Genomic DNA, 13234 nt, shown 5'->3' on the forward strand with positions numbered 1-13234 from the left:
ACATATGCTTTTTTGTAATTACTTCTATGATTATGTATAAGTAAACAGTCCTGGCTATAGCACCTTTTATTCATTATCATTATTGTTTCTGTTGTTTTTGAGAGATGGGGTCTCATTATGTCACAGAAGCTTGTCTCAGATGCATAGTTCACCACAGCCTCCTCAGGACCTAAGGCAGCAGGCATGTGCCACCGTGCTCAACCTAACACCTGTTATATATCTTTATAATGCTATATGCAGCATTATAATTGTTTGCTTTCTTACTGCTCTCTCCTCATAGGGACATTATTCAGTTCTTTCAACAAATACTGCCTACCCGAGTGTGTGCCCCCGGAACACAGAGTACCAGTCATATAAAACATGCACTTTCAAGATGATATTTTAGTGTCAGAGACAAGAATAAAAACTAGCAAAATATATCATTAGGTAGGTTCTCTAAATATCCATTTCTGTGACATTGTCATCTAGCACACTGGTTGAACATAGGAGACCGTCAAAAACTACTCACTGCTAGATTGATGTTCTTTTATGAATATACAAAGGAATGGAAGCACATTTCTTCAGTATACCATTGCTTTTTAATTTGTAAACACCATGGATGTCCTCATTCTGGTGAACAGGTGTACAGACATAGAGTAGAGGAGGTTGAATAATTTCCAGAATAAAGCTTTCGTAACCACGTATCCTATTATCTATGTGTAAAGTAGCCTGGCAGATTGACTAATTGTGGTGAATTTAACAGCTGATGTAATTGGATTATGTGGCCCAAGTGGGTGGATATTTTATTATATCATCTATCTGTTTTGCCCTTTGAAACTTTGTAATGCATATAAACTCACATTCCTGTATATCTCTGTCTTCAGTGGTTTCTCTCTTATCTTTGTAGTGAGTACCTTAGGGACATCAGGTTAGTTAATTGATTTTAATGGATCATCAGACCACTTGTTCCTGTGCATTTCTCAGTTATGATTATAATAGTTAACCTAGATGAGCAACTGCAATGTGTAATAGAAGACATTTTAGAAAGTAACATATATTCTTCCAGTTCCGTGATGGGTGGCTCTTGGAAACTAGATGAAAAGTATGTGTTTGATGAGGATCTGCACATAGCTGTCTGGAATGCAAGTTGGGTGGGCCGGGCTGGGCAGAGAAGAATGCTCATGAGCCTTATGAAGTGACTGTCATCAGGCTCCAGGCAAAATGACTCCAAAATGTGTTTGTCAGCTGTTTGCAGACATTCTTTCTGGCTGCAGTTCTCACACATATCCTACCAATTTTATCAGAGCTAAGTTTACCAGGCAATTCTGTGGCTTCCTCAGTACCACTTGACTTACATACACATAGATATGCTTAAATAGTCTACATGAGTTCTTTGGTAAAATAGTGTAGTTTCACAAATTACTTGGGGAAAAAAATAACTTGCAGAGAACAATGTATGGTCAAGCAAAAATTTCGAAGTTAGACACAAACCAAAGGAGATAATCAAAATCCTCTGCATTTCTGCTATCTAAAGTTAATCAGTGAAAGTACCAATACACACTCTGGTCATTTTTTCTCTATACAAAAGTAACTTTTTTCCCCCAAATTGAGATTACAGCATTAATATAGCTTGATAATTTGTTCTTGAAAATGTTGACAATCACAAACACTAATACCTGCATATTTTTTCATTATGGGAAATTACCATAGGTATTCCTGAATTATCAGTAATGTGCTGTTATCAATAACATACTCCAGATATTTTTTGTACAGGAATATTTCACCTATGTTTTTATTGGTGGACAAATAATAAGTCCCTCTCCAAGCTGGTCTCTGGAGCAACTGGTCTTCATGGCTGGGGCTGGCAGTTAAAGGAGGGAGAGAATGGTTATGAAGGCCAGGGCACCGCAATAGTGTTCTGGAGGGAAATTGTGTCCTGGGCTCCTGCAATAGAGGGCAGCATGTTTTTTCACAGCTAGTGACCACTTCCTGTTTACAGAACAAAGAAAGGAATCAGATAAGTGCATGCTTCTCAGGGTAACTGAGATATTTCAAATTGGCCCATCCCTAAAACAAGGCCAGCACTGCCAGGTGATTACACTGAGCGTCTTTGTTCCCATATTCACAGAGCAGTCTCAGCTAGGCTAAGGTATATTCCCAGGAATATACTGAGTCATTTAGAAAATGCATTCATTTCATGCTTGTTAAGTAAGAGAAATATTTGTCTTCAAACAAAAACTATTGTAGCAAACAGATTAAGAATTCTACAGTGGCTGCTTTGTTTCATTGTAAATCCAATGCCTAGCACATTGCCTGGCACATAGCAGATAATTGAGTACAGAGAAACATAAAGTGAAAACATCTCAGTCTGACTGCCAATTAAATCTTGGCTCTGATTTCTTTGTGTGAGAAACTGGGCCCAATAGGTATATTTCTTTAAACTTATTGGATAATTTAGGGAACTGTGTATCAGACCCAGGTGCTGCTGTGCAGGAAATACGATTTTGATTTTTGATTTTTAGCTACAGAATACTTAGGCCTCTAGTTTAATTCATTATTTTCCCAGGGAATGGACCCTGGAGGTGGGAAGGATAACCATTTCCCAAAGGATTTGTCTGGTCTGCAAAATCTGCTTTCTTTTAAGTGGCAACAAACCACCGCGGACTGCAGCAGATGTTGCTGTACTGAAACTTTTAGAAACATTTCACACCTCGAAATAGGAGACCCTTGTGACGAGTGGTTAGAAGTGTCTCTGCTGATTAGGTATTCTTCTCAAAATAGTCTCAAGGAATAAAAATAACATAATTGAATTCATCCATGAACTTACTGAGTACATTTTAGGTGTCAGCTTTGTATTTATTATTAGAAAAATAAAGAAAAACAAAAGATTCTCATAAATGTTGTGACACGAGTAAATATTATGCATTATTGTAAGCAATGGAACTGGGGGTGGACAGGGAGACACTGCCAATTCATTTTGGGAAGATGGGAAAAGTTATATGGGGGTGAAACAATGATCATGCGGAGTTTTAAGGATGAACAGGAGATGTCAGGCAGAAAAAGTGTTAAAACAATGAGAGTTACACAAGCCAAAGCTCAGAAAGGCCATGGTACATCTGGGACAAGAGAGGCCTTCACCAGAGGTTGGAGCATAGGGTATTTGGAGAGAAGTGATGTTACAAAGGCGAACTTTCAGATGCATCATCAAGGAGACAGCTGAGGAGTTTATACTTTGTTGTATTGACAGTGAATGTTTTGATAAATAATATTTATCTTCTAGTTAAAGATATCAGTGCAAATAAAGGCATCTCTGAAAATAGTCTTGATTTTCTTTTCACTTGGAATTTAGGTTTTGTTATATCAATTTTTTATCTTGGTGATACAATGGTTCAAATATCATTTAGTGTTTCAGTTTAACCTTCTGTTCACTTATGCTTTATTTGCTTTTATAGCCAAGGTGTTTTCAAAGCTCCTTTATTTGTCTTTTCTGCAACTATTTGAAAGTCAAGGGTGGGCTTTGTGATTTGACTCATTTATCCTGTAATTAGGATCATTTATGGAACTAATTGTATGACATGATCTCTTTGCAATCATAAGGTATCAGGAAATGGACAGAGGAGACCAAGATATATATTGTTATTTTTAAGTCACAATGATAATACAGAGGTGAATTCATTTCTACAAAGTTCTTAGAGTTATTTGCATATTTTTGAGAATATTTTAGCCAATTTAAGATTAGAGGGAGAGATATAGAAAGAAAATGTAAAATTAAAGACATTGGAATCATTGTAGCTAACAAGCAGAAAATTCTAAAGGTAGTATTATATTATAGAACAATGTCATATACCACGTTCAAATTAATATCAAATGTTCTAAATTCATTTTGAAAAGTTGTTTTCCGTTATTTACTTACTTAAATATACTTTTGGTTTTTCATTGAGATATGCATTTGTTTGTTGGCTTTGAGATTGTTATTCCCAGAGTATGAGAGGTCTGTTACTGATGCAATGTGTGTTCTCCCTTGAGCCATTCTATTTATGTACATCCGACTTACTATAGAAGCTATCATTTTTGCAGTTCTGATGTCAGTTTGAATTCACAGGATTTAAATGTCTCTATCAGCAATTCTGATATAACTAATTTATTTTTGTCAGCATTTTGCAAAATAACGTAACCGTGGAAAGTGGAATAAATGTGATGCACGTAGCAGGTTAAATTAAAGAACTACAGTGCAGGACTGAAAACAAATCTGTACTCAACGGATTTCGCTCTTTTGTTTGTTTTCTAGGTAACAATGGCCAGCATTGGAATCAATGCAGATAATTCTCTAGAGACCTGTGAAACAACACTTTTTGCTCTCCGAATGGCAACTTGGAATCAAATCCTAGATCCCTGGGTATACATTCTTCTCCGGAAGGCTGTCCTTAAGAATCTGTACAAGCTTGCCCGGCGCTGTTGTGGGGTGCATGTGATCAGCTTACATATCTGGGAGCTGAGCTCTATTAAAAATTCCTTAAAGGTTGCTGCTATTTCTGAGTCACCAGTTGCAGAGAAAGGAAGTCAGCAAGCACCTAGTTTAGTAGGACAGTAAGTCAGTGTAGGGCTAGAACAAAATTAAGAATAATTTGTGCAATATTTCAGTTAATTAGATAAAGATATGTAGTCTAACTGGAAAATTCAGACCTCAGCATGTAATTTGGGAATACTTTTTGTTGGATTCAGCTTTTTAAACTTGTTAAGTTAGCTGCATGACTGTGCACTTTTCCTTCTTTGTCAACTGGACGTAGAATGAGATAATGCTATGAGAGTCAAATAGACAATAATTTTGAGTTTATCTGTGTGACTCATTCTTTTGGAATAAATGAATCTGTTAAGGTCTACTGCACTTAATGGCCAGTGTATCAGAAAACGCCTTATGGTACCTGCACAGTGAAATGGCTATTTTGAGATCACTGCTCCACAGCCACTCCTTATTCCACATAAACTAGACTCATTGAAGTAGAGCACTGCCAGTTTTTGGTTCTGGTCTGTTTTACCAATCATTATGTAGCCTCAATCAGTGTATATGCATGGTTATGACATCTGAGGTTCACTGTAGCTTGCAGGTGTAGCTGACAGGTCTTTTCCTCTTGCAAACCTCTTTAGAATGAGCCTATTCTTGTCATACTTGACAAATATGACTGCTTGCACTTATCATAAGGAAAGTCAATTTTTGTTTGAAAGATTTTTTCGCCAAATCATAGATTTTCAGTTTTCAAACAGTCTCCTTTTTGTCTGGAAATTTTAGTGTACTGATCTACAATAATTTTAGAGAAATGAAAGTTTTCTCTTAACAGATACAACTTGTACAATATTAGTTTCTAAAAAGCTCTGCCATGCTTAAACCCCAGTGATGTGCGCAAAGAACGTAGGCTAACGATGCTTTACTGTGAGCCATCATTTCTGTGTCAGAGAATAAAAAAGTTCATATCATTTAATATTCACAATCTGCAGTTAGTGTGTTTCTGATTTACAAATACACACACACACACACACACACACACACACACACAGATCAGAGAATTGTGTTGAGAGCAAGTTCACCAAATCAGTAAGATTGCATCTTGTAATGCTTATGCTACCAGCATCAAGGGGGACGATTGGAAATTAGACATTCATTTTGGAATCACTTTAATTGTTAATCAGAAATTGAGGGAAAATAATGTCCCTGCACATTTCCCAGTAATTCACTTTTCTTTTGCTTCTTAGTATAGTTCTACCCACATTCTGATTCATTGGGTAGAATGTGTTAGTGTGCATTCAAAATGTCCTGGGTCTGTCAGAGGTTAGGCTAGGTAGGTCTGCTTTATAGTACGGAAATACATTTCTATGAAAACTTTCCCACTTTCATTAAGTTAGATCCATTTAAAAATTAATTTCCCCTCTGAGACTGATTTCAGACTTTCAAGGAAATCTCTGAATTTCAACTAAACTTAAAACAATATTTTCATATATTCATGCTTTAGGTTGTTAGTTTACATTGGAATTGTTAATTTTGGGGAATTTTGGTAAATTCTCATTCATAAATTAAAAGAAATTAAGCAAATAGCCTCAGTGAAGATTTAAAGCAATTATTGTTTTCAGTGAGTTTAAAGAAGAAACACATATATTGGCACATGATATTTTTAAGACCAGTAAATGATTAATCACATAACTTTAGTTTATTCTCCTATAAATAGCACATAATAGATCCTAGATGAATACTTGCCAAATGTAATTATAGACAGGAATTTCCTGGTGCAAATTGGACACGGAATTGCAAAGCTTTTGCACATTTTTAACTTAAGCTGACAGTTACATATTGATTATTGTAGTGTATATATGTATATATGTATGTGTGTGCATGTATGTGTATATAATGCATATTTCTAAACAAAGCCATTTTAGTTTGTGACTGCTGTTAAATTGTATAAATGTTCTCATGTGTCTCAAGAGCACTTTAAGCCAAGAAGAACTTTCAGACATTCCATTTACTTTCAGACCAGGTATTTATTTCCTGCAGCTGCTTAAGTGTGGTGGTATTCTGTGAAATAAAGCACAAGGAACCAAATCTCTGTCCTTGCCCGTCACATTGGATAAAAACCCGCAATGAACATTTTCATGTGCTTTGAGTAGGGAGAGGCACTGAGAAGAAACTCATTTGCAGGCTACAGGCCTTTTCTGGGGAGCCTGATCCAGTGGCAGAGGTGTCAGTCTGTTGCCACAGTGTCATCCTAGCCATGTGGTCTGCACTGAAGAAATCTTGTGGGCCATTACCTTGTGTGGGATGCAAATATTTGCGACAAAGGAGTCACTCTGCATGTTCTAAAAAGCTATCTATATTATCTGGGCATAGCTTTAGGGCAATCAAATTGGTTTTAAGGTGGTGTGAAATGCACCAAGTAGACATTGAAAATTGAAAAAAAATACTAAAAGAATGTGTGTTTATATTGTTTTAGGCTTTTTTACCCCAAAGAAAACAAGAAAGTGAACACAACTTTGTGCATATCTCACTTTAGAATTTTGTTTCTGTTATTAAAAATTCCACATATAATTTGCAGTTTACTACATAATGACCAATAGAGAGTCCACCAATAACTTCCATAAATGTTCCAAATGGAAATATATTTGTTCTGATTTTTGGAAGTGAATAGTACAAAACATTTTAACAGATTCACCAGTTTGATTGAATGAAGCTCTGTTTTAAAATTCACAGATACATCTTCAGTGTAACTGAGTATCTCTTTGCATTGGGTAAAGTAGTGCACGTGCAGTTTCACATACTATGCAGCATAGGATTTCTGGAGATTACGTTCTAGGCAAGTGCTAAACATGTCACGGATATTTTTAGTGTCTGCATTTAAAAAATGAGATAAAATTGCATATGGGCTTTAGGATTATGAATACAAAGACAGAGAATGCGGACTCATAATTAGCTGTGGGTACATCCAAAAACATCAGGATTTTTATGATGGGTTCAGTTAGGTGATAGAAAAATGCCCTTTAAAATTTTTTTCTAGAGATAGAAAGTTGCTTTTATCTGGATAGCTAAAGTGGAAAATTCCTAAATAGTAATACACACACATATGGATATATTTGTGTTATGTAACAAGTTGTCCTGTTTGTTCACATTAGTACTTAAAAAGATAAACCTGCTTTAGTTTTGGGCCTAATTTGAGCTTAGAACCTAAGTAAGAGCACTTGTTAAACATATATGGTGAGCTGTTGTGAAAACTGTTGCTAGCTTTACCTATACCACCATTGCTCCAAATTAACTGTTCAGGATCAGAGTGTAAAGACCGGGAATGTATATTTTCTTGCTCCCTCATCTGGGTGTTAGAATTTATCACCTGGTAAATAATGTTGGACTTCAACTTGTTTTTGACACACTTTAGTAAAACATGAAGTGTATTCTTTGTTATGTGAATAAGTGTATTTTGTGCTTTTCTCTATATAAAAGATTAAGTAATGATGTGTATATGTTGTTGCTTGTATTGGTATGCAATTTATGTAATTTTAGTGCTTTGACTAGCTTGAAGCATCAAATGATTTTATAATAAATGTGGACTGACATTTATCCAGAGTGGTTATTTTAGAAAGGTCTTATAAAACTTGGAAATCCCGAAGCTGAACTCCTATTTTTATTTGCTGTTAGATGGGAAGCATTTTGCTATGTATTCCCGGACAGTCTTCTGTGACATTTATGTTTCTTTGACCCATGCCTCATTTTGCCTAGGCAGGTTGTAATTCAGATCTGATAATTTTCAAAATCTAGTGGCCTAGGGATGGTTAGAATAGCCTAGAGATGCCTATGATAACTAAAAAACCCCCAAACCTCAGTGCTGTAAACCTCATATTATATCTTACCTGTGGATCCTGTCCATTGAGAAGGTGAGCTCATGTCATTATAATCACTTCCGAGAACTCCAGTGACAAGATAGCCACCATTAGACTTGCTATCCTCCATGCCAGAGGGAAAAATACAAGATCCTGGTGAATCACGCATGGGGCCATAGAGCATCTGCCTGAGGAGGGGACACTCATTTACTCACACTTCTCAGTTCAAAGCAAGCAAAATGGGTCCACTAACTTCAAGGGAGCAGGCAAGTGCACCCTGGGATACACAGGAGAGCTGACAATACTAACAATTTCGACCTACAGTTAAAAAATATTTTTTATTCACTCTTGTTTTTAAGCAGGAACCTTTTGTTTGAAGTTTTTTTTTAAAAAAAATTTAGAAGCATCCTGACATGAAAACACTTAGGATTCCCTCTTGATAAGTACTGAGAAAAATGTTCCTATAATCTCTAAAGATAAGGCAGAATGAATGCTACAGTGCTGTTTATAATGAGTAGAAATTCTAGATTCTAACAGTAGTACAGAATAAAATGCAGAAAACAAAACTTTCTATAAAATGCCCACACATTGCCTATTGCAGCAATATCTTAAATGATTGCTTTTCTAATAAGTAAAAATGAGTGTAGTTCTGCCTTTGTGCTTCTAGTTTCCTTATGATAGAATGTATTTACCCTGGCATGCCTCCTGTCCCTGAATCCTGTCAGGCTGTCAGAAAACCCGAATAGTATGATAGCACTAGTGCAAGATGAAAGTACATTTCTTTCCTTTTCCTTTCCTCCAAGTGGGACTAGTCCCTTCATTTTGGACTCAAACATAGCTGGGCATAAAGTAAATCAGAAACTTGGTTAAAATGAAGTCTTTGCAGTCATATATATATATAGGTTTTTTTTTTTGGTACCGGGGATCAAACTTGGGTCCTTGTACTTTGAGGGCAGCCTGCAGAACCGCTGAGCTAAATCTCCAGCCCATAAGCTCCTGTATTTCAAGTGCCCTGTTCTAAGTTTCTGTAGGGAGTAACTGCAGGTTTTCTGGCAGAGCTGCTCTGCCCTGCATAAATATCAAGCAATATGGGCAAGATGTGATCTGCAATTATGAGAAAGTAGTATTAAGGTTTCCATCTATAAAAATTTTAAATTTGCTGGTGACATATTTACAGTTAAAAATCTAGATAGAATAATGAAACTTTTGCTTTTAGTAATCTATTCATAACAAAGCAGGAGCAAAATTATTGAAATCTGAAGAAAACATATTTTAGATTTGCAATGCACTTTAAAGTTTTGATTTAAAGTTGTAAACTCAGTCTTAGGATTTCATATTTAATTTCATTTGAATTTTCTAAACACCGGACTTGTAAAACCCTAAATTAACAACTTATGGTGCTATTGTAGTGTCAAGCTTCTCATGCTAAATGAAGCATTCTACACTAATAGATACATAATTTTAGTTAAAAGTGAGATAAACTTGAGTCATTTACAGTAAAATGGATGCACCTTCACACTACAATATTAAGTGAAATAAATCAGACACGCGAGCTTAAATATCACATGGTTTCTCTAAAGAAACCCAAATTCTAAATATAGAGCAAAATGAAGGATAGATAGTAGGAAGCAAGGCTATAGATCTTTCCAAATGGGGAGGGGATCAAGAGATGAAAGGGGAAAAGAGGGAGAGGAGATAAAAGGAATTAAGATGTGTTATGTGTGTGTACCAGGTCCCCACAGGAACGTAAACATAACGTATTGCAAGCATGGGCTAATAAAAAACTAAAACGAGGAAAAAAGTGAGATTGGTACCGGGGATCAAACTCGGGTCCTTGTGCTTGCGCAGCAGGTGGCGAAACCACTGAGCTAAATCCCTGGCCAAAAAGTGAGATTGTACTAGACATACTTCTGTGACGTTCTGCTTCAGCAGTCTATATGAAAATTATTTTTAATATCTGGATAGTATATAATATAAATATACCATAATTTAAATAATTTTCCTATTGAGGGAGAATGTTTTATATTTCTAGTTAGTTTCCTCTTTTCAAATAAGGCAGTTTCACTAAATACGTCCTTATGAGTTTATTATCGTGGTTTGTGGAATTGTGGGATTAAGACAAGCTCATTTACAGCGCTGTCATGTACTGCTAGAGTATATAATGTGTACTACCATTCTGTTCTAAAAGAAAATGCCCAATTCCTGATGTCACCTACTGTGTATTTTAGCAGACTTTGTCCAAAGTAAGTAATGTTTAAACCATACATTTTGTTTGTATTTCCAATTGCTCATGAAGTTGAACATCTTTTTTCTTTGTTGTGCATTTGCTCTTCTCTGATTTCTCTTTCCAGATCTTTTTGCTATCAATATATTAATGTTTTTCTTATTGACTGTTGGAAGGCTATCCATGTTATGGATATTAACACTTTATTTGCCCATGTTATGAATATTTTTCATCCAGGCTGCCATTTATTTTGCACTGAGGGTGTCTTTCAGTGTAATAGAGTTTTACATTTTTGCCAAGCAGAGTATCTTTTTTGTATTCTTTGATTTGTTTCTTGTTTAGAAAGAGTTTTTCCTTCCTCAAAGATTATAAACATAATTGCCTTACCCTTTTCTACTATTTGAGTTTTACTTATCTTTATTTTTTTTAGTTTTCATGGAACTTATACTTTTGTGTCTCATGTCACATTAGAGACATAAGCTTTTTTTTCCCCAAATGGATAGGCAATTCCCAGTCCCATTTTTTTTGGTAAAGTTTTATTCTTAACATCTTATCTTGGGTAGATTTTCATTAGAATTTTTGAATTTTTGAACTTAGCTTATCTGGCTTCCATTATTAACCCAGATAGAAAACTCTAGTTTAGATCACAAAATAATAAAAGTAGTATTTTTAGTGTTTTATAGTGACACTCAGACTTATCACCAGTTTTTTTTATACAGATGATAATTATGTAATACTATTTTCTCTTTTTGCCAGTTGTCTGCTATGACCAACAGCATAGAGTTTCCAGGAGGTAACTCAAGCAGTTGGAAGACATATTAGCTGGCTAGAGCTGCCAAGACAAAGTGCCATAGTCGGCATGATTTAGAAGAACAGAAGTTCTCCCCCTTAATGTTATAGATTCCAGAAGTGTGGGATGAAGGCATGGTTAGAATTGCTTTCTCCTGAGGCCTTTCTCCTGAACATAGATGGCTATGTTCTTCCTTTGTCCTTATATGGTCTTTCCTTGGTGTGTGTCTATGCCTCCCCTTTGGTAAGAAAAGCAGTCACGGGACTACAGCTCATTCTAATGGGATTATTTACCCTTCATTCCCTTTATAATGACCCTACTGACAAAAACAATCACATTCTAAGGAACTAGAGATTTGGACCTCAGTGTATGAATTTTGGAGGAACACAATTCAGTCTGTGACAAAAGTACAGAAAGCAATATTGAGATAAAGGTATAGTTACTGATCCACACAGGAATTGAAGCTATTCACTGAGTTCTCAATCACTAACATGCATCCCTTTTATTTACATGAAGGATTTATGAAATCACATTGCTGGGCCCCAAGCCAGTGGCTGATTAGTAGTCTGGGATGTAGCTAGAGAATTCTTATTTTTAACAGGGACCCAGATAAAGGTCCCAGGCAATGCTATCTAAGGAATACACTCTGGGTTGACCTAAACTAGACTGAGCAGACACAGCATGGAGTAAAGCATAAAAAGAACCAGCATACAATGAACCATTATTTTAGTACTGCACCATTATTTTAGTACTGGCAATTTCATTCTTATCCTAATTTCTTCCCCAACTTCAAACAGATGGGATCTGAAAAATACATGCAAAAAAGTGACCGAAAAGTACAGGGTGATACACACTGACAATAAAAACAACTGTATACACACACACACACAAGCAGACATATGTGAACTTAGGTTTAGCTAATCTCACATCTCTTAATAGTTTCAAGAAGATTTTTCTCAAAATGTAGAAGGCAACATTTCCACAGTCCGTGAGAATATTGCTTATATTTTAGGCCTCTATCCAAAGCTTTGCTTTCTTTTCACTCCTCTCCTCTCCCCTCTTCTCTTCTCCTCCTTCCTCTTTTTCTTCTCTTCATTTTTCTTCTCTTTTCTCTACTTCTTTCCTTTCTTTTTTTTTTTAAGAAAGAGTTCAAGGCCATTTGGATTAGTTCTACATTTTCCTCTTGATACTTCCAGTGTTTATAATCTGTGATCCTGGTATTTTCCACTCTTGTTTGAGTCCAGTTGGTGGGTTTTAAAATAATTTCCTCCTCTAGTAAAATAAATCTTTAATCAGTTCTTGGCTTTCCAGGGGTAAACTGGGTATTTATTTTCCAAATAAAATATAATGTTGATACATTTTTCTTGGAGAAGTAAATTATTATAATGGATTTTATTAAAAACAATTAGATTGGCAGTTGATAATAAATAAACCAAAGCAAAATAAAAATTCTTGCACACAAAATCCCATTCTAAAGGCATTAAAAAAACACAATATCTTTTATATAAATCCGAGCAAATGCTATTTCTAAGAAAATAAAAGAAATGGTACAGAAACAAATGCCCACACTGAGCTTGGTATGACACAGTTCCAATAGAAACCTTCCTCTCTCTTCTAAGGAGATTATGTCATTGGTCACTATGAGTCATATAAAGAATATAACATAGGCAAAGGTAACAATGTTTTAAGTAGTCATTTCATTCTGAAGTCTCAGTGCCAAATATACTAATTTATAAACTTGAACTATCAGAAGAGGTGTAAATAGAACTAGGAGACAGTTTTCTTAAGATTGTGACACTTGTCAAACTTTATGAGTCTGGTCTTTGTAAGACTGGTGACTGACAATCTCACAAAGATACTCAAAAGAAAATGAAAACTAGAGAGCT

At 35.6% G+C, this 13234-nt stretch overlaps 1 protein-coding gene across 1 annotated transcript in view; it reads left to right on the forward strand.

Annotated features, from left to right (window-relative positions):
- The window catches only part of Ptgfr (prostaglandin F receptor), a 41794-nt gene extending 33722 nt beyond the window's left edge, over window positions 1-8072 (forward strand). The window contains exon 2 of the mRNA XM_021255480.2: window positions 4268-8072. Within this exon, the coding sequence (XP_021111139.2) occupies window positions 4268-4570 (303 nt within the window). The 3' untranslated portion in view covers window positions 4571-8072. The remainder of the gene's footprint in view (window positions 1-4267) is intronic.
- Window positions 8073-13234: the final 5162 nt, after the last annotated feature.

Source organism: Heterocephalus glaber, unplaced genomic scaffold (genome assembly GCF_053883595.1).
Source record: "Heterocephalus glaber isolate CG9 unplaced genomic scaffold, H.glaber_assembly_v1.0 deba00001442, whole genome shotgun sequence".
Classification (NCBI taxonomy): Eukaryota; Metazoa; Chordata; class Mammalia; order Rodentia; family Bathyergidae; genus Heterocephalus; species Heterocephalus glaber.